Source organism: Zonotrichia leucophrys, chromosome 15 (assembly GCF_028769735.1).
Source record: "Zonotrichia leucophrys gambelii isolate GWCS_2022_RI chromosome 15, RI_Zleu_2.0, whole genome shotgun sequence".
Lineage (NCBI taxonomy): Eukaryota > Metazoa > Chordata > Aves > Passeriformes > Passerellidae > Zonotrichia > Zonotrichia leucophrys.
Window position 1 is genome coordinate 12,708,285 of NC_088185.1, and position 19,906 is coordinate 12,728,190.

Sequence of the window (19,906 nt, forward strand, 5' to 3'; positions counted from 1 at the left end):
CTGTCCACTTGTGCGTCCATCCATCCATCCATCCATCCATCCATCCATCCATGAATTCCTCCACCTGTTCAGCAATGCATTAACCTGTCTATCCATATGATCATCCATCCATCCATCCATCCATGCCCTGCCGTGAGGGTGATCAGGAAGAGCTCTCTCTGCCCACAGCTGGCCCTGTCCCCCCCATATGGCCCTGTCACCCCCTGGGCTGGGCCAGCAGGACCCCATGGCGTGGCCACCCCGCTGTGGCCAGGGCTGTGCAATACCAGGGGACAGAAATAGCTGCGGTGACCGCAGGGCCAGCAGCAGTTTCTTCATCGCGGGAGCGTCAGCGGCGTCCCATGACTCGGAGAAGGGAGCGAGACAGGAAGGAGAGAGCCCGTGGAGCTGGCAGGAAGCTGGAGGCTGCAAGAGCCCGGGGCTGACGTGGGCACGACGTGCCAGGAGGGGGGCACAGCCCTGCTCGGAATGAGGGAGAGCAGGGGATGGCTTTGGGGACAGGGTGGGAGCAGAGGTCCCGCCAGGATCATCCCTGGTTTGGGGACAGGATGGGAGCAGAGGTCCCCACCAGGCTCCTGCTGGGTCTGGCTGACGGCCAGGTCCCTCTGGGGGCACCCCTGGCTGCAGCACCCCCCTTGTGCACCCCACTTTGGCACAGGATGCCGAGCTGCCAGCAAGGGAAGAGGATGTGGGGGCACGGTGGCAGTGTGGCAGGGACACCCCCAGGCCTGGGGTCAAGCTCCTGCCTCAGTTTCCCCCAGTCTGGCCTGGTGTGGGGCAGGGGGAGGGCATAAATGTGGGCCTGGGTTTCCCCGGGGTCAGTGAGTTGCCGGGGGCTGCAGCTTTAAGCGATTTTTTCACCCAAAATACAAGCAGAGAAAGTGGCCATGTCCCATCCCAACTCTGTCCCCCTGTCCCATCCCAGGCCCTGCCACCAACACAGAGACCAGCTGTGAGCAACCTCCCTGGGCTACACAGAAATAAAAATAATAAGAATTTTATTGACTTATCAAAAACTATGTGAAAATACAACTCATGAGGGGCTGGGAGCCACTGTCACCCCTCCCTGACAGGTGACAGCCAGGGCTGGCATTGAACCAGAGCCCCCCACTGCCCCCTTGGGGATTTTTGAGGTGCCAGGGGTAAGCCCAGCTCCAGGAGTGCTCTCCCCTCCATGGGGCTGCTCCAGGGCTGTCCCTGAGCATCGTGGCCAGCGCTCCCTTCCCAAGGGGACACATGCCATCAGCCCCAGGCTGTCCCCTATAGCACCACGGTGGCACAGCATTGCTCTTTGGCATTTTTCCCATGTCCCCTCCACCTGGGCCACCCACCCCACCCAGGCCAGGCCAGAGGGACAGGATGGCACCAGGGACTGCCCCTCTCCTTGTGCCCACTGCCACAAAGCCACCACGTCCCCAAAGCCACCACAGCCCCAGCATAGAGGGAGCGACACTGAGCCCGGCTCTGTGCTGGGGGATCATTAAAGTGAACAATTAATGACAGGGGTGGGGAGCAGGGGGACACCACGCTGGGACAGCCAGCCTGGGGACAGCCAGCCTGGGGACACCACGCTGGGACAGCCAGCCGCTATCTGCCGCTCTCCTGCCGCTGCTGCAGCAGCTGGATCACCTCAGCAATGCCCTCCTCAGGGACCTGCGGGGCACAGAGGGGGTGTCAGCCTCAGGGGACACCCCAGGCTGGCAGGGGTGCCCGGGGAGGGGCAGGGCTCACCAGGGCGTGATCGAAGTTGAAGGTGCTGATGTAATAGGCCGAGATGTCGGCGGCCGCCAGCGGCTCCGCGATCTGCGCCACGATGCCACACTCGTCTGGGGACAAAGGGGCCTCGGGTCACTGCCACGGGGACATGCGGGGACAGCAGTGCCCCACAGCACCCCCTGGGTGGCAGTGGCACAGGAGGGGACACGGCCAGCACGGGCACACTCACCGAAGCCGAGGGGCTGCCCCCCGATGCGCACCATGCGCCACAGCTCGCCCGTGGAGCTGGTCAGCAGCAGGTCACTGGGGAAGCTGAGGGACAAAGGCAAGTGTCACCCCCTCCCCGAGCCCCCAGAGCCAGGGACAGAGGGACAGACAGCCCCAGGGTGGCACCTACCGCTTCTGGGTGTCGGCATCCATCACGATGGAGATGTAGCCCTCGATGAGGGAGAAGGAGAAGAAGGTGATGGAGTCCAGGTCCTGGCTGCCAGGGGCTGCATCCCACGGGGGGCTGCGAGGGACAAGGGGACACACAGAGGGGTCACACCCCCAAAATGGGGAGGAGAAGGGTTTGGTGGTGGCTCTGGGTGTCTGAGCATCGTGCTGGGTGCTGCAGGATGGGGGAGAGGGACAGGAGCAGGTGTCCCCACAGGGTCTGCAGCTCACAGGTGACACCAGGTTTTGGGGCACTCTCAAAAGGACAGGGTCACTCTGGAGCAGGAGCATGGCACCAGCAGGGACCCCATCCCAGGGGACACTGAGAACCCCAACAGGAGCATTCCCTCCCCCCAGCACCGTTCCCACTGCCTTTCCCAAACCCACCCCCTTCTGCTTTAATCTCCCACTGGGATTTGGTACAATGGTGGCTTTGTCCCTCGTGTCACCTCAGGGTTCCCACCCCTCACTGTGGGTGACAAAACCAGTTTGGAAAACACACCCAGAGTCTGAACACCCGCTGGGACCAATGGCAGGGAGCAGAGTCACCGCAGTTCAGGTGGCACCAGGCCAGAGGCCACCCCCACGTCCCCATCCCCGGGACTCACCTGTGGGAGTAGAAGAGGACGTCGATGAGCATGGTGGCGATGGCGGGCAGCGTGTCGGGGGCCACCGTGAGGACACAGAAGCGCGTCTGGGGGCTCTGCACCGGGTGCAGCGTGGGGCTGGCGGCTGGCGGGGGAACGGCCGCGCGTCAGGCCTGGGGACAGCTCGGGGACAGTCCCGCAGTGCCACCCCGTGGCCACCGCGCCCGCAGCCCCAAGTCCCAAAGGATGTGGGTGCCACGGCTGGGAGCTGCAGCATCTCGGTGGGGACTGGATGGCCCCAAAATGGGCATCTCCAGTGGGAACTGGAGCATCTGCAGTGGGGTCCCTCAGACATGTAGGTACCACTGGTGGGAGCAGGAGCACCTTGGCAGGGGACAGGGTGACCATGGGGGTCCCCCAGGATGTGGGAACCACCCATGGGAGCAGCATAGTGTGGCCTGGGGACAGCGTGGCCTTGGGGTCCCCCAGAGATGTGGGTTCCACTGGTGGGATCTGGATCATCTCGTTGGGGACTGGGTGGCCCTGGGGACAGGGTGGCTCTGGAGGTCCCTCAAGGATATGGGTACCACCCAAGGGAGCAGCACCCTGGCAAGGACTGGATGACTTTGGGACAGTGTGGTCTGGGGACAGGGCCACACTTTGGGAGGTCCCCCAAAGATGTGGGTTCTACTGGTGGCATCTGGATCATCTCACTGGGGACTGGGTGGCCCTGGGACAGGGTGGCTCTGGAGGCCCCTCAAGGAAATGGGTATCATGGGCTGTGCTGGAGCACCTGGGTGGCCCCAGGGGACACAGAGCCCAGTGTCACTCACGTGGCTTGGGCTTGAGGAAGCCATTGCTGACGTCATCACAGGTGACAGGGACACACTCGCCACCCTCCTCCTTGTAGATGTCGAACTCCCCGGCCAGCGTGTGGATCACCACGGGCAGGTCCCGCTCCCGCACCTGCCCCGGAGCGGGATCAGCACTGCCACTCTCCTCAGGGCCCTGGGACAGCCAGCCAGGTGTCCCCGTGCCCTGTGTCACTCACCAGGATGAAGTCGGTCTGGTACGTGGAGAGCATCAGCACCGAGACGTGGTGCTCGGCCAGCGGCGCGATGACCGAGCGCGCGATCTTGGTGACACCGGTGGCCTGGCAGCCGGGGGGCTCCCGCCCGTTGGACACCACGCTGAGCACCAGCCACGTGGAATCTGCCACCTGCATGAACTCGGAGGCCGGCAGCTCTGCAGGGGACAAGGGACACTGAGGCGGGTGGCTCTGCAGGGCTGGGCACAGCCACAGAGCCAGGGCCAGCTCAGGCACCGTGTGCCACACTGTCCCCTGGCTGAGCCCCCACGCAGGACCAGCCCCAGGTGTGGGACATTGGTTGGGATCAGCCCCAGGTGTGGGGATGCTGGTTTGGGGGTGCAGATCCACAGGTGGAATGAGCCAGACAGGGCTCAGCTGCTCCACCCTGGGATTTGGCCATAGGGATGAGGGGGGCCAAGGCTAAGCTCCCCAAACCCCAAGATGTGGGGGGTTTCTCTCCTCCCTGTGCCAGCACCCCAGGCTGGGTGCAGGGGAGTTGGCATCGCACCCCAAAACCAGCACCACTAGGGCCGTGGGGCTGCCCAGCTCATCCTCTACCCCCAAAGAGCCCCCAGCCCCATGCCCATCACCAGGGATGTTAGGGATGCACACAGGGCATTGGAGGGGACAAGGGAGGGTCACCCCACTGCCCTGGGGGTCCCAGCACATGGTGGAGAGAGCCCAGGCTGGCAGAGGGGCACAGCTGCTTCCCAAAGATCTGCTGGTGTGGGCAGGGTGGGCATAGGCCAGCTGTTCCTGCCTCCCACCCTCTTGCCCAGGAGCGGGGCTGGCACTGCTGGGGCACCCCAGGACTGGGCCAGGCTGTCCCCTCCTCTCTGGGCTCCCCTTCCCAGCACGGGACGGGCCAGGGCCCCCAGGGGTCTCCAGTCCCCTCCTCCCATGCAGGAAAGGTGGGAGCAGCTCCCATGGGAGGTCACACAAGCCCCCAGCCCTTCCGTGGGCACCCGGTGCCCAAGCCCGGCTGAGACCCCAGACCCATCACACCAGTGGTGGGGGGGATGTCACACGGGGGGTCCAGCACGCACTGAGGGGACCCCTGAGGGGACAGGCTCTGCACCCCGCTCCCAAACCCGGCCGGGCAGGGCGGAGCGGGGCCGGATCCAGGGCCCGGCGGGTGTTCCCAGCGCCTGTTCCTGTGCAGGAAGCGCCAGAACAGCCTCGGCTCCGGCCCAGCGCCCAGTGCTGGGAACAGGGGGGCGGGACAGGGACTCGGGGACATGGGGACCTGTCCCAGAGCTCAGCGTTTAATTGCTTTTCAACACCACCCTGGGCGAGGCTGAATGCAAGGAGACCTCGCTGTCCCTGTGTCACCCAGCCCAGGGCTTTATCCTGATCCCAAGGGAATGGGGGGCGCAGCTCTCCTCTGCTGGGGGTCCCCTTCCAGCCCGGCAGCGGGGGGACACCGGCAGCCCCCAGCCAAGGGGGGTTCACAGGGCACTGCGGGGCCATTGTTCAGCACTTCCCGCCCTCCCCTCGGGATTGAGGGATATTTGTGTGCAGGCCCCAAAATAAAACAATACATGGGGAACAGCTCTGGCTCGGGGAGCGGGAAGAGCTCGGGACACGGTCCCGCTCCACAGCACAAGGAGCTGAGCCTGGGACCCGGCCGTGAGTGCCCGTGGCCGGAGCGCTGCCCCTCGTTCCCTGGGTCACGGCCAAGGCAGGAAGGTTTGGGCGTGGGGAGACAGGCCGGGATCCGGACCCTCCGGCTCGGCCCGTCGGGCCGGTACCGGGGCAGGGCTGGCGGCGAGGGTGATGCACGGCACACGCCGGGTCACCAATGGCACCTCCTTGGGACAGGGACCGGCTTGGAAGGGACCAAACCGCCCCAGGACACCCCAAAAGCTGACCCTGCTGCCGGACAGGGCTCACCCTGCCAGCCTGGCTGGGCCTGCGCTTTGCCCTCCTCTGCCAAAGCTCCAGCTGGCCCTCGCAGGGAGGAGGGACGGGATGAAATCGGACGCGGGAATGATGACAGGAGCGCTGCCAGAGCTTGGAGCGCTGCCCGCGGGCATCCCGGGAGGTGCCTGCGCCTGCCGGGAGCACCGGGGCTTCGGGGGCAGCTCTGCCCGGTGCCACGAGCCGGGGGTGGCACCTCTGCCCGGGAGGGGCTGTCGGAGCGAGGGCAGCCACGCCGGGCAAGCCGGCACATCCCCGGCGCAGGCGCCGAGGGGACGGGACGGGCACGTTCCGAGGGAGCCAAGCACAAGCCGGGACTCGCTCCCTGCGGCCCAGGCGCGGAGCCGGGCTGGGGACGCGCACACTGGTGCCCGCGGTGCCAGCCCGCCCTGCTCGGTACCTTTGAAGCCCTCCTCGTCCAGCATGACCGTGTAGTCCTCGGGGGTCTCCGTCAGGCTGAAGAACTTGCATCTGAAGCAGAAAAAATCGGTGCTGCCGACCTCAAAACCGCCAGCGTCTCCCGGGGCCGGGAGTCGGGGGGGGAAGAAGAGGAGGAGGAGGGTGGGGGGAGGAGGCCGGTACCGGCAGCGCTGGGGCAGGAAGAGCAGCTTGAGCAGCGGGTGGGTGTAGAGCCAGAGCCCGCGGCGGGCCAGGCTCAGCACCCGCACCCGGTGCTCCAGGATGTGCAGGTCCATGGCGGCCGCGCCGCCCCGGGAGCCGCCGCCGCCGCCGCTATAAGGGCGGACACGGGCCCGCCCCGGAACCGCCCCGCATCGCCCCGGGACCGGCCCAGGCCCGCCCCGCGTTGCCCCGGGACCGCCTCGCATCGCCCCGGAACCGCCCTGGGACCGCCCTGCCTCCGTTCGTCACCGCCCTGTGACCGCCCTTATCGCCCGGGGACCGATCCGGGAACGCTCCGCATCTCGCTGGGACCGCCCTGAGACCGCCTGCCTGGGCCGGGACCGCCCCGGCACCGCCCCGGGACCCGACCCGGCACCGCCCCGGGACCCGACCCGGCACCGCCCCGGGACCCGACCCGGCACCGCCCCGGGACGGGCCCGGCACCGCCCCGGGACCCGACCCGGCACCGCCCCGGGACGGGCCTGGCACCGCCCCGCACCGCGAGAGAGGCAGCGAGCCGGGCCCGGCGCCTCGGGAGCAGCCCCGGTTCAGAGGCCCGGGCTGCCCGCACCGGAGTCCCGGGATAGCCGCACCGGAGTCTCGGAACCAGCCCCAGTACAGAACTCCATGGTGCCCAAACCCACCCAAATTCAGCCTCCCGGGGTGTCTGGAGCAGCTCCAACTCGAGTCCCGGGGTACCCCCGAACTGCAGCCCTGGGGGTGCCCAAGGAGACCCTCTGGGAGGCGCTGCCAACCCCATCTCACCCCCCAGCCCCTGCACCCAACCGGGCCCCATATGCTCAACATTCACCAAACCAGAACCACCCCCAGGAAAAGGGAGTTCTGGAGGGAGGAATGAAGGTTTGGACAGAATTCCTGCCTGCCAGAAGGAGAGAGATGGCCTGGGCACCATTTTGGATGGGAAGCTGAGTTCTGGGGTGTCATGGTTAATTAGGGGTTCCCTGGCTCTGTTCGGCCACAGAGTGGCTGTGACAGTGGGAGAGGGGGAAAGGCCTGGGTGCTGGGACGGGAGTGCACCCCATGGCACTGGGCAGCCACCACTATCACAAGTTGGGGCAGGTCTCCGTCTCCTCCCATTCCACTTCAAACGGGCAGCCCCAAGGCTGGGTGAGACAGCAGGGCTGGGCCACCCTCTGCAGTGACAGAGCAGCGACAGAGCAGTGACAGAGTAGTGACAGCAGCGTGGCCCTTCCCAGGACACTGCCCAGCACCTGCCCCCCAGGACAAGGGCAGCCAGGGGAGATGGGAGCCAGGGAAGGCTGCATGCCAGGGTCAGTGCCCAGTGCAAATGGGATGCAGAGGAGGGTGCCCTCCAGGGACAGAGAACCATGGGTAGGGTCCAGGTGCCCCCCAAAGCTGGTACTGGTGCAGCAAGTGTGAGGTGACACCACCCTTGCCTCCTGCCACCCTCCACCCCCATCCCAGGCCAAGAGAGTGGGAGCCGGGGCTGCGCCTTTACACACTCGCTTTATTGACCCCTTTGTACAAAACTGCTTTTCCCGCTTTATTTTACAAACCCACCACCCACCCTCGGGAGGGCAGGGGGGGCAGAGGGGACCCCACAACCAGGGAGCACCTGGCTGCTGCTCACCCACCCCGTCTCACCTGTGCTGGGGCCCAGGGGGGGCAGCAGTGGTGGGGTGAGCCCTGGCAGGGTAAACACTCCCCATGAGCTGTGGGGAACTTGGGGGTGGGAGGGGATGGGATGGGGGGGCTTTAGCCCCAAAACTCGGCATCAAATCCCGCTGCCTCTAGCGCATCCTGCCTCGGTCCCTGTCCTGCCTCGGAGGAATAATAAATAGGCTCAGTGAGTAGGTAAGTTGGGTACTACATAAAGGGCTACAGCTTGATATATCCTCACTAGATAAGAGGGGGCGAGGGGTCCCAGGGCTCCTCGTGTACCCCCAGTGCCCTGTGCCAGGCCTAAGTGCTCGGGGGCCGGGGCTGGGGCTGCCCGGCTGGCGCAGGGTGGGGGCCACAGGGGGGACCCGGGGGGTGATGGGTCGAGGGGCTCTGGGACGGGGAGAGGGGCCCGAGGGGCAGCCCAGCCCCCCAGTGTGGGGAGGGAGCTCGGGTGGCTCAGCCACCCCCTGCCCGGGCTCCCACCGCTCGTGGTGCCAGCACCCTGCGGGGTGGGCACCCAGCGCAGACCCACGGTGTCCCCTTTGGTCACCACACCTGGCCAAGCTCCACGGATGCCCCGAGAGGGCCACGCTGTTCTCACGGCCCCCCTGTCCCATCCCTCCAGCTCAGAGCCCCCAGCGCCGGGTGCCAGGGGTCCCCCTCGGTGTCGTCGCGCCCGGGTCCGTGCGCAGCCCCGCTGAGCCCGGCTGCCCGGGGTTGGGCCGGGCCCTACAAGTACGTGTCCTCGCTCTCCCGGGAGCTCAGGCTCTCCTTGGACTGGTGGTGGGGGGAGACCTGGGGGTGCAGCAGCTCCCGGGTCGTGCCGGGCGCCCCGTTGCCCTCGGCCCCGGGGCCGTTGGCAGGACTGGCCGGGCCCTTTTCCCGGCTCTTCTCCTTGCTCTTGCGGGCCTTGGGCACGGGGGCGGGCCCGGGGGAAACGATGATGGAGGGCACGGGCTCCAGCGCCTTGCGCGGCGCGGGCTCCGCCTCGCTGATGGCCTTGGCGCCGTGCAGGCGCGGGGGGGACTTGCACTGCAGCTCTCCGTGCGTCTCCCGCCACTTCTTCAGCTGGATCAGGTGCTCCCGCTCGATCTGACGCTCCGTCACCGGCAGCTCGATGACCTGCGGGGACACTTGGCCATCAGCGACAGCGCCACCGGGGCTGGCTGTGGGATCCCCCTCAGGGCACAGGCCACTGCTAACCAAACTTTTTGGCAGCTGCTGCCCATGCTCCGCCCACCCAGGGACAGCCCAGATGGCAGCACTGGCCCCCCAGACCGCCCCCAGCACCTCACCTCCTGCACCAGGAAGGCCTCCTGCATGATTTTGGGGCTGAGGGCCCTCAGCCTCTCCATGGTCTCATACTGGCCCTGGCAGGATTTGAGCTTGTCCGAGGAGCCCAGGGTGTGTTTGAGCAGCACCAGGCCCACCCGGAAGATGATCTTCACTCCTGCAAGAGGAGACGTGAGGCAGTGAGCACCAGGCAAGACAGGGTGACACTGCCACCATGTCCCTCAAATGCTGTGGGACAGCAGATCCCTGCCCCACTAACAGGACATGCAAGAGGGAGAATTTGGGATGTACACACCTCCTAAGCCCCAGGAACACAGCCCACCTCCACCCCAGGCATGCGGCTGCCCCAAAGCTGCCCTGCTACAGGTCCCATGGCCGTGGGGAGTGCAGCCACCCCATGAGGAGGAAGATGAGGAGGAGGATGGTGGGAGCTCCCACCTTCACAGAAGAACATGTCCCAGACGCGCAGCACGGAGCTCCAGGGCAGCGTGCGGGAGAAGGCGCACATGAACCACTCCGTCATGTACAGGATGGGGTCGATCTTCTGCTTGCTCAGGTGCTTGTAGGCCACAGGTGAGACCTTGTGCAGCAGGGAGAAGAGGATCTGTCCGTCCAGCTGGATGGCTTCCTGCAGGGACAGGGAGCAGCATCCCAGTGAGCACCCCAGCCCTGGATCAGCCCCCAGTGCCCCCCAGCAGGGGCAGCCAACCCTCTGCAGCTGATATGAGAGCAGAGCTGTGTCCCATGGATGCTGCACTGAGACCCCCATCCCTGAATGTGAAATGCTTCTGGGAGCCACGGCACAATAGGGAGACTCTGGGGATACCCAGCCCCTCCCCAGACCCTTTATTTCGCAGGGTGAGGAGCTGGACAAGTTTTTGGCCTGGAGATTCAGTATCGTGGAATGGTTTGGGTTGGAAGGGAACTTAAAACTCATCACATTCCACCCAATTGCCACGTGGTACCTTCCACTGTCCCAGGGTGCTCCAAGCCCAGTCTAACCTGGCCTTGGGCACTGCCAGGGATCCAGGATGGGCACCCTGTGCCAGGGCCTGCCCACCCTCACAGGGAACAATTCCCCATTCCCAATATCCCATCCATCCCTGCCCTCTGGCAGTGGGAGCCATTCCCTGTGTGCTGTCCCTCCATCCCTTGTCCCCAGTCCCTCTCCAGCTCTCCTGGAGCCCCTTCAGGCCTTGCAAGGGGCTCTGAGCTCTCCCTGGAGCCTTCTCCTCTCCAGGTGAGCACCCCCAGCTCTCCCAGCCTGGCTCCAGAGCAGAGGGGCTCCATGGTTTCCTCTGGACTCTCTCCAGCAGCTCCAGGTCCCTCCCATGCTGGGCTCAGGGCTGGGGCAGCTCTGCAGGTGGGGTCTCACCTGGGTGGGGCAGAGGGACAGAATCCTCCCTCCCCTGCTGCCCACACGGGGGGCTCAGCCCAGGACACACAACCAGGGTGTGGCCAACCCTCATCCAGCAGCACCCCAAAGTCCTTCTCCCCAGGGTGCTCCTGATCCCTTCATCCCCAACCCAGACTGATCCTGGGGTTTGCCCCAAACCAGATGCAGCAGGTCCCTGCCACTGCTGAAAGCACCATGAGCCCTTTACTCACCAGTTTCTCGCTGTAGTAGCCAGGGAGGTACTTCTCACAGATCTGCACCAGGCACCAGAACGCTTGCTGCAAGCCAAGGGACAGCAGGTGAGCACCCAGAGCACATCCCTGCAGCCCCCTCCCTGCTCCCAGGGACCACGGGAGAGGGTGGGGAGCAGCAGAGCACCCCTGGGGTGCTTTGGGTTGCCCTGAGGTGGGCACCCCATTCATCAGCACTCCCCAAGGGGCCCCACACCCCCCGGGAGGTGCCAGCTCTGTCCCCGAGCCGCGTGCCCGTACCTCAGCTGGCATGTGCATGAGCAGGACGGCGGCGATGGGCGCCTGGGCCTGGCAGTACCCCTCCTCTGGGCGGTACAGCGTGTACGCCTTCAGCACCCGGAACAGGTCCTGCTGCCTGCGGGGACACCGGGCACAGGGCACAGCTGGGCATGCGGCACACACAGCTGGGCACATGGTGTGCACAGCTGGGCACATGGCACACACAGCTGGGCACACACGGCAGGCACACGGCACGCATAACTGGGCACACACAGCTGGGCACACACGGCACACACAGCCGGGCACATGGCGTCCATGTGGCCCAGCAGCCTTCCCCGTGCATGCCAGGCTGAGCCTGGCTCAGTCCCTGTCTGGGATCCCTTCTCCACACAAACCCAGGGCTGCAGGACACAGCAGAGCGCAGATCTTGCCTGGATCTGGGACTCAAGGCATGGACACAACCACCCTGCCCACAGACAGACAGGGACCCAGCTGCAAGCACAGGGGCACAGCTGCTCCCCAACACATTGGGAGCAGCATTTTCCTGGTGAAATGGAGGGCACAGGCTGCCACCTCCTCCCTCTGCCCTCCTGTCATGGCAATTCCCACCCCACTGGGTGTCAGAGCTGGCCTGAGCCATCCTGTTTTCAGCCAGTGGATGCTCTGTGACTGTGGGAGTATGGGGAGGACACTGGGGATATGAGTGTGGCTCCATGAGCTTGGACAGACAGTGCCCACCCCATCCATGGCTGCTGAGGGCTGGACACACAGCAGCTCCACATACCCATGGCCTCCACGTGAGACAAACATCTCATGGAAGGGGAACTGCCGATGGAGATCCCGCTCGATCACATCCAGCCACTTCGGATCTCCTGTGAGGAGGTCCAGTTCCTGGGGAGGGCAAGACTGGGGTGAGCAACACCCTTGACACCCCCCACAAGATGTCTGAGATGCCAACATACACCCAAGCCTGAGCAGGATCCACCCCAGCAGTGCCCCCTCCCTGGTGACAGGAGCCACCCCAGCAGTGCCCGCTCCCCGGTGGTGCAGGAGGGCTCCCAGCAGGACTCACATCAAACTTGCCCATGTTCTGCTCCAGCTTGACCTTGCTCCCAGACAGGTACTGCCAGGCACGGCCCCGCAGCGAGGGCGGGATCCCCTTCTGGCAGCGCAGCCGGATCTGTGGGACAGACACACAGACACAGCGTCAGGGCAAACACAGAGAGCTGGAAACAAAGAGACTCCCGGGGCAAGGGGGCAGCCAGGCCCCTGCTGATCCCAAACAAGGAGCAGTGTCCCTGAGCCCCTGGGATGCCAGCTGGAATGGCAGTCAAGCCCCAGCAGCACGGGGGAGCTGCCAGAGGCCCAGCAGAGGCTTTGTGGCTTGCAAACAGCTCCAAACAAGCCTGGCACTGCCTCAAAGGCAGATCCTGCTGGGAGCTGGAAAAGCAAACTCTGGAGTCAAGGTGGGGAGAGAGTGGCTCTGTCCCACATGGGAAGCACTGAGGACACAGGAGAGGCTCCTAACCCCCAGTCCAGCCCCCCACACCCCCGTGGGGCCATGGAAAGCAGGGATGTGCACCCTGACAAGTGTCTCAGCCTTTCCACCTGCTCATCCTGGGCAGAAGGGCAGGTCTGGTTCTGCCTCCGTGCATGGCCAGATCCTGAGGCCCCTGGAGCCAGCTCCATGCCCAGTTTCCTGTGCCCCTGGTTTCCTGGCACTGGGCACCAGCCAGGACCAAAGTCCAGGCGAGGCAGTCGGTGCCTACCCTGCGTGGGGAGCTGAGCCAGCTTAGCCCTGGTGCTGCCTGCACCAGCAGGGACCAAAACAGAGCCCCCAACATCCCACTGCAACTCCTCATCACAGCAGCAGCCCCAAATCACACAGTGATGGAATGGTTTGGGTTGGAAGGGACATTAAAGACCCATTCCATGGGCAGGGTCCCCTCCCACTGTCCCAGGCTGCTCCCAGCCCCAATACCCAGCCTGGCCTTGGGCACTGCCAGGGATCCAGGATGGACCCCTGTGCCAGGGCCTGCCCACCCTGCCAGGGAACAATTCCCAATTCCCAATATCCCATCCATCCCTGCCCTCTGGCACTGGGAGCCATTCCCTGTGTGCTGTCCCTCCATTCCTTGTCCCCAGTCCCTCTCCAGCTCTCCTGGAGCCCCTTCAGGCCCTGCCAGGGGCTCTGAGCTCTCCCTGGAGCCTTCTCCTCTCCAGGTGAGCACCCCCAGCTCTCCCAGCCTGGCTCCAGCCCTCAGAGCATCTCTGGTGCCTCCTCTGGGCTCTCTCCAGCAGCTCCACAACCTTATGTATCCTTTTCCCCACAGTCCTCAGCCAGGGTATGCAGCAAGGTGGGCCCCACAAGCCTGGTGCTTTCAGCACAGTGACCCCCACAACACCCTGCAAACCCCAGCACAGCCTCCCCTCCTCATGTCCCTGCTCGGCTGGCACATGCCAGCTGTGCCAGAGCTCTGAGAGCAATAGCCAACAGCTCCCAAATCCTCTCCTGCCTGCCCAGGGCTGTTTCCCTGCTTGCTGGAGCAGCTGAGGAGCAGGTGGTTGTTTCCAAGCACAGCACCATCACCTCCCCAGGGGGTTTGCTGCTCCCTCACTGGCTGTTTGCACGGGCAGGTCCCTTTGTGTGGCAGGAAACACAGCGGACGATGCCCAGGGCTGCTGTGGGCAGCTCCATGGCTGCTGACAGCTCCCATTTCCAGCCAGCTCCCCTTCCTGCTGACTGAGCTGCCAGGAAGGAAACTGCCTCGCTGGGTTTTGGTTGGGCAGCCCCTCCAGCTGGCTGTGCAGAGCTGGATGAGCAGAGCTCATCCCCTTGGACCACGTGGGGTGCTGCCATCACCCCCCCAGTCCCACTGTGATTTGGGAGTGTGTCTGGGCTGAGGGATGCTGAAAGCAAGGTGAAGCTGGAGCTCTGCCCGGGCTGGGAGAGCAGTGGGAGCTGCCCACCCACACGTCTGCCCTGCTCCCAGCACGCGGTGCTGGCACAGCGCAGCACCAGGAGGGATGTGGGGTCAGGCTCTGCTGGGATCAGGGCCAGGCAGGGAGCGTTTGGGATGCTGGAGCAGCGCAGGTGTGAGCAAGCCCGGCAGGAGCTGGCCCAGGGATCCACGGGCTGCCTGCCAACCCTGTGAGGCAGCCAGAAAAGTGCTGGGGTTTTTCAGAGGCTCAGGGAGCTCCCCCAGAGCAGCAGGGACCTGCACCAAGCAGGCTCCTGCCAGACCAAGGATAGCTGACAGCATCCAAGGCCAGGCCTGGCAGCCTTCCCTGAGCAGCCCCAGGGATACAGGCACAGAGCAGCATTCCAGAGCAGCCTCTCCAAAGCTCCAGGCATGGATTTGTGCTGCAGGACAGACCATACAGCACATCAGCCCCATGGAGACTCCCAGAGGCTCGGGCCAAGCACAAGGGAGCTGCTGTGCCAGCTGGAGCCCTCTGCCCATCCCAGAGGGCACCCTGTGGCACACGGCTGGAGAATGGTGGAAATTGCCCGTGGAACAAAGTGCCCACCTGCCATGGCCCAGAAAACTCTCCCAAATCCTTTAAGAGCAGCAAAGAAACAGATGAGGGATTCCGGTGTCATTCACCAGTAGGGACAGCACTCTGGCACACTGAGGAGGCTCTGCCAGCGTGGGGAGGAGGATGAGGAGAAGGCCCTTTGGCCACTCTCTGGCACTGCTGTCCCATGCCAGCAGCCTCACTGCTCCCAGCAGCCACACAGCAGCAACCCTGGACTGGACTTGCTGCATCCCAATTCCTGCCTCATCTGCAGGCTCAGGGATCAGGGAGCCCAGCAAACCAAGCCACGGAGCCAGCACACCAGGAGTCTCCCAGGGACCCCCATTCACAGACCAGTGTCACGCGCGTCAGACTCAAACATTTCCTACACCGAGCTTTTTTTGGTCTGCAAGATGCTCAGAACAGAAGTTTCCATGAGCAAACAATTCCCATGGCTGCCTGCAGGCAGCCAAAGAAGCCCTAGGAAGGCTCCAGCCCGGCAGGGAAGAGCTGGAGGCAGAAGTGGGCTCCAAGTTCCAGTTTCCAAGGGCAGCGAACAGCCCATTCAAGCCAACAGCATCACCCAAAGGCACACAGATGCCTCTCTGCAGGGAACCAGTGACACCAGGCTGCCCCAAAGGGACACTGCTGTGCCTGGCTGTCCCTCACTGCCACCTCTCAGAGATGACATGGCTGTCACTTACCTTCTTGTGTTTCTTGGCCATCCACTTGTCCCAGTTGTTGAGCATATCCAGCCACTTGGACTCTCGCTGCCGCAGCACCTCCAAGGGCACCTCCTCCAGCCTGTGGGACCGGGAGGAAGAGGCCGGTCAGTGGGTGCCTGGCCCTCCCCATGGTGGGTGCTAAGCCCCCTGGGTGCCCCCCATGCCCAGGTGGCTGCACCCCTCAGGGCACAGGGCTCAGGACACGCTCGCAGCTGCCGGAAGCGCTTGCCACCCGTGAGTGAAGTCACTGCAGCAGCAGAGCAGCTCAAAGCTCTCGGGAGCAGCCTGCACCGCACACAGCACGTGCTGCAGCATCCCCGGGGACACGGCAGGAAGGTGAGGCATGAGCAAGACCTGATCCCTGTGGCAGGCCCAGCTGCACACGGAGAGGGCCGGGGCCATGAGCACCGTGTCATTCACACTGCGCTCCCAACGCCTGGCGCCGCTCCAGGCCCGGCGCCGAGCCCGGAGCAGGGTCCCTTAGGAGGGAGGGGAGTGTTTTCCAGAAACGGCTCAGGCTAGCCAGGGAATCCGATTTAACCCTGCTGAGGCAGGGGGATGCTGGGGGGATGCTGGGGGGATGCTGAAGCCCCGTGGCACCGCATCTGTGCAGAGATGGGTGACAGGCAGGCCCAGGCAGGGACACCCAAGGAGAGCAGACGCTCCTCCAAGCCATCAGTGCACACTCGATGCCTTCCCAGGCTCTGCTCCACACTGTCCTGTGGCCACGCCAATCTCAGGAAGAGTCAGATCCTTCCTGAGGACCCGAGGCCAGCAGCCTGGTGCTGAGCATCCTCCAGCAGCCAGCCCCACCACAGGACATGCAGGCCCTGCCTCCTCCCTCCCTCCCTGCACATGCCGAGCCGGAAAGCCGCGGCAGGGTGAGCCCAGGGCCGCATCCAGCTGGCAGCGCTGCCCCGCGCCCTGCCCAGCCCTTCCAGCCCAGTCCCACCCACCGCAGCGGCTCGGACGGGGCGAGCGCGATTGTTCCGAGAGCAAACCCGCTCCCAAAGGATCCGCTTTGCTCGACTCCCCACCCTCCCCGGCACGGCCAGGCATGGCCGGCAGCTCCCCAGCCCGGCACGGGGATGGAGGCAGCGCTGGCCTCCAGCCGGGGCTCCGCGAGGCGTGGGAAGCTCGGGACGCTGGATGCAGGAGCTGGCTGCGGGCCGGCTGGAGCTCTGCCAGCACAGACTGGAAGCTGTTCCCAGCTGATGGCTGCTTGGCAGCGGGCAGGGAGCGAGGACCGGCTGCGTTTCATATGGCCCGGGCGGGAGGGTGGGGGCACTCCAGGCGGGGAAGTGACGGGATGCCCTGTGCTGGGAATGCGCTGCTCTGCATCCACGCTGGGTGACATCCCCACAGCTCGGCCCTTCGCGGTGCCCTCACACCCTCCGTGGATGCTCGGATACCCTGCCTGCCCTTCCTGTGCAAACCCGACTCTGGCAGCCACAGCAGGAGGTCACACATTCCCCTTCATCCCCTCCTGGACAGACAGTGAACCAATAAAGGCCTGGAGCAGGGCAGGATTGGGCCCCAGCCCATCTGTGGGGTGCTGCAGGAGCCTCAGTCCCCAGTGACTGTCAGCACCCTTGGGAGCAGCCACTGGCCTCCAGCACCACGGCCTTCATGCAGAGCTGCTGCTGCAGGGACAGGGACACCCACCCCAGGGACAGGCACAGGAATGACAGCCAGGACAAGTGTCCCCTAAATGTGGTGTGTGCTCAGGACAGGGTGCAGCACCACGGGAAGGAGAGGCCACACCACTCCCGCAGCGCCGAGGGACAAGGTTTATCACCCGGAGTGATGCACCTTGCCCAGCGCCAACATTCCAACCTCCGGCACCTTTTCACCCCACAGACGCACCCAGAAACACCCACAGGCCACGGGGGGTGAACAGTGCTCCTCACAGACAGGGAAACTGAGGCACGGCTGGCACCGGAGCACTCAGGTGGGCAAAGCCCAGGGAGTGTGCTCCAGGCGATGTCCCGGCTGCCACGCGCTGCTCCCACTGCCACCCCGACTTTCTCTGGGCGTTGCTGTGAAAGCAGGGCCAGGAAGGCAAACGCCAAACACGCCGCCGAACCAGCTCGACAGCAACAGCACATTCCTGGGTGTCAGCACCGCCCTGGGGCCCAGCGCCTCGGGTTAGCCTCACTTCCTCCGAGGGTTTCCTCCGGCAGAGCGGGGTGACCATGGTGCCCAGCACTGCCAACAAGGGCTCCTTGCAAAGACACCATGGCCTGGCCTCCTTGGCTTGACAGAGGCCAAAAGTCCACGGGAGTAAGTGCCTGGAGCTGACCAGACACTGACCTCGTGTGCTGGCAGCTCCCGATCCCAAATGGGGTGGACACCACTTCCCAGCCATTCGCCCTCTTCACAGGGAGATGGGACAGCTGGAACACTTTTGGGGCTCTTCACACAGCCATCACAGCATCATGGAAGGGTTTGGGGTGGAAGGGACCTTAAAGCTCATCCAACACCACCCCTGCCATGGGCAGGGACACCTTCCACTGTCCCAGGGTGCTCCAAGTCCCATCCAGCCTGGCCTTGGGCACTGCCAGGGATCCAGGGGCAGCCACAGCTGCTCTGGGCACCCTGTGCCAGGGCCCCAGCACCCTCAAACGGAACGATTTCTCCCAGATATCCTATCTAACCCTGCCTTCTGACAGAAGGAAACCATTCTTCCTTATCCTGTCACTCCAGGTCCTTGCCCAAAGGCAGGAGTCCAGCTTCCCTTGCAGCCCTTTTAGGCACTAGAACGGGTTCTAAGCTCTGCTCGGAGCCTTCTCTCCTCCCGGCGGAACAGCCGCAGGTCCCAGCCCGGCTCCCTTGTTCACATCCCGGCTGCTGCGGCCTCGGCCGCGGGCACGAGCGATGCCTGACAGCGGTCCCGGCAGCCCCGCGCCCAGCCCGGGGGCGGCGGGGACAAACCCCCCGGGGCGGGGAGAGCCGCGGCCGGCCCGGCCCAGCCCCAGGCCCGGCCCTGCGGGGGCCGAGCGGCCGGAGCCGACTGGGCCGAGCCTGGGGCGGCTCCTCTGCGCCTCGGTGCCCCAGTGTCCCCCCGGCCCCTCACGGCCCCGGCCCCGGGCCCCCGTCACGGTCCCCCCTCACGGCCCCACTCACGTCCCCTCGGCGCCGCGGCTGCCCACGATGAAGCCGAACTTATCGACGCGCCGCTCCTCGGGGCCGCCGCCGTTGATCTCGGAGTCGGAGCCGAGCGAACTAAGCTCATCGCCGCCAGGGTCGGCGAGGCTCTCGCGGGTGCCCGCCAGGCTGCGCCCGCCGGGCGAGCTGGGCCCGCCGCCCCCGCGGCTCTTGGCCATGGCGGCGCCTCAGCGGCGGCGCGGCCGCTCCGCCATGCCGGGACACGGCGGCGGCCACGCCCCGCCCCGGCCACGCCCCCTCCCTGCACAGCCATTGGGCGGGAGCAGAGACTCGACCAATCAGCCTCCGAGATTGCGGGAAGGACAGCCCGCCCCCGAAGCTGATTGGTCGTCAGGACGAGGAGAGCTGTCCGTCAAGTGCCGGCGGGTGTCGGTGAGGGGCGGGGCTCCGTGCGCCGGCAGTGGGGCAGCGCTGGGGCGGGAGAGGGGACCAGTACAGGACATATAACGGGGGGGACTGGGACCAGTACGAGACATAACGGGAGGCACTGGGACCAGTACAGGACATAACGGGAGGGACTGGGACCAGTACAGGACATAACGGGATGGACTGGGACCAGTATGAAACATAAGGGGCTGTATTGGGACCAGTATGAGATATAACGGGCTGGACTAGAACCAGTATGAGACGTAATGGAGCTGTACTGGGACCAGTATGAGATATAACGGGATGGACTGTGACCAATACGAGACTTTACAGGGCTGTATTGGGACCGGTACAGGACATAACAGGATGGACTGGGACCAGTATGAGACAGAACTGGGCTGTACCAGATTCTGCATGAGATATAACGAGCTCGGTTATATCAGTACGAGCCATAATGAGCTGTACTGGGACCAGTATGGGCCATAATGCTCTGTACTGGGATTGGTATGAGATACAACACGGCTGTACTGGGACCAGTGTGAGCCACAGCAGAGCTGTACTGGGACCTGTATAAGGGGGCTGTAGCAGGACCAGCCAGCCACAGTGGGGCTGTACTGGGATGGCACTGGCATTCCAGGAAGGCTGGATACTGGGACTGCAGGAGGGTTGTGCTGGGAAGCACTGGGGCAGCCACTGGGATGTGTTTCCCTCTCCAGAGCTGTCCCTGCCCTGCAGATCCCACCGCTGTGTCACCTCACAGTCACCATCCACAGCACCCCAGACAGGTAAAACCAGCCTGGCTCTCCCAAAAATAACACACCAAAGGATCTGGAGGAGACTGGGATGTGCTGGGGCCTGTCCTGGGTAAGGCCTGCCAGGGCCAGGTCCATCCCTCCTCCAGAGCCCAGAGCTCCATTCCCTCCCTCTCACAGCCCAGAACAGGGGGTATTGGAAGG

General features: G+C 64.8%; 2 protein-coding genes across 2 annotated transcripts; both read right to left on the reverse strand.

Moving 5' to 3' along the window:
- Window positions 1-967: 967 nt before the first annotated feature.
- On the reverse strand, window positions 968-6,511 carry CASTOR1 (cytosolic arginine sensor for mTORC1 subunit 1). Its single transcript, XM_064727100.1, has 9 exons — window positions 6,331-6,511; window positions 6,149-6,219; window positions 3,790-3,983; window positions 3,572-3,704; window positions 2,760-2,883; window positions 2,114-2,227; window positions 1,946-2,028; window positions 1,732-1,826; window positions 968-1,653 (listed from the first exon to the last, which is right to left on the reverse strand). Exons 1-9 carry the CDS (start codon window positions 6,441-6,443, stop codon window positions 1,588-1,590), a joined length of 993 nt encoding a protein of 330 aa, XP_064583170.1. The 5' UTR covers window positions 6,444-6,511; the 3' UTR covers window positions 968-1,587.
- Window positions 6,512-7,838: 1,327 nt separating this feature from the next.
- Window positions 7,839-18,789, reverse strand: TBC1D10A (TBC1 domain family member 10A). Its single transcript, XM_064726888.1, has 9 exons — window positions 18,543-18,789; window positions 15,396-15,495; window positions 12,245-12,352; window positions 11,957-12,063; window positions 11,194-11,308; window positions 10,915-10,980; window positions 9,745-9,934; window positions 9,309-9,463; window positions 7,839-9,135 (listed from the first exon to the last, which is right to left on the reverse strand). Exons 1-9 carry the CDS (start codon window positions 18,740-18,742, stop codon window positions 8,743-8,745), a joined length of 1,434 nt encoding a protein of 477 aa, XP_064582958.1. The 5' UTR covers window positions 18,743-18,789; the 3' UTR covers window positions 7,839-8,742.
- Between the last annotated feature and the right edge of the window lie 1,117 nt (window positions 18,790-19,906).

Excerpts from the sequence above, each read along its gene's own strand:
- CASTOR1 (XM_064727100.1), bottom strand. The coding sequence starts at position 6,443 with ATGGACCTGCACATCCTGGAGCACCGGGTGCGGGTGCTGAGCCTGGCC. Across the intron at positions 3,705-3,789 it reads ACCAGACCGACTTCATCCTG|GTGCGGGAGCGGGACCTGCC; the intron begins GTGAGTGACACA and ends GCTCCGGGGCAG. Across the intron at positions 2,029-2,113 it reads GATGCCGACACCCAGAAGCG|CTTCCCCAGTGACCTGCTGC; the intron begins GTAGGTGCCACC and ends TTTGTCCCTCAG.
- TBC1D10A (XM_064726888.1), bottom strand. The coding sequence starts at position 18,742 with ATGGCCAAGAGCCGCGGGGGCGGCGGGCCCAGCTCGCCCGGCGGGCGC. Across the intron at positions 10,981-11,193 it reads TCATGCACATGCCAGCTGAG|CAAGCGTTCTGGTGCCTGGT; the intron begins GTACGGGCACGC and ends CTTGGCTTGCAG. Across the intron at positions 9,464-9,744 it reads GGACATGTTCTTCTGTGAAG|GAGTGAAGATCATCTTCCGG; the intron begins GTGGGAGCTCCC and ends CTCCTCTTGCAG.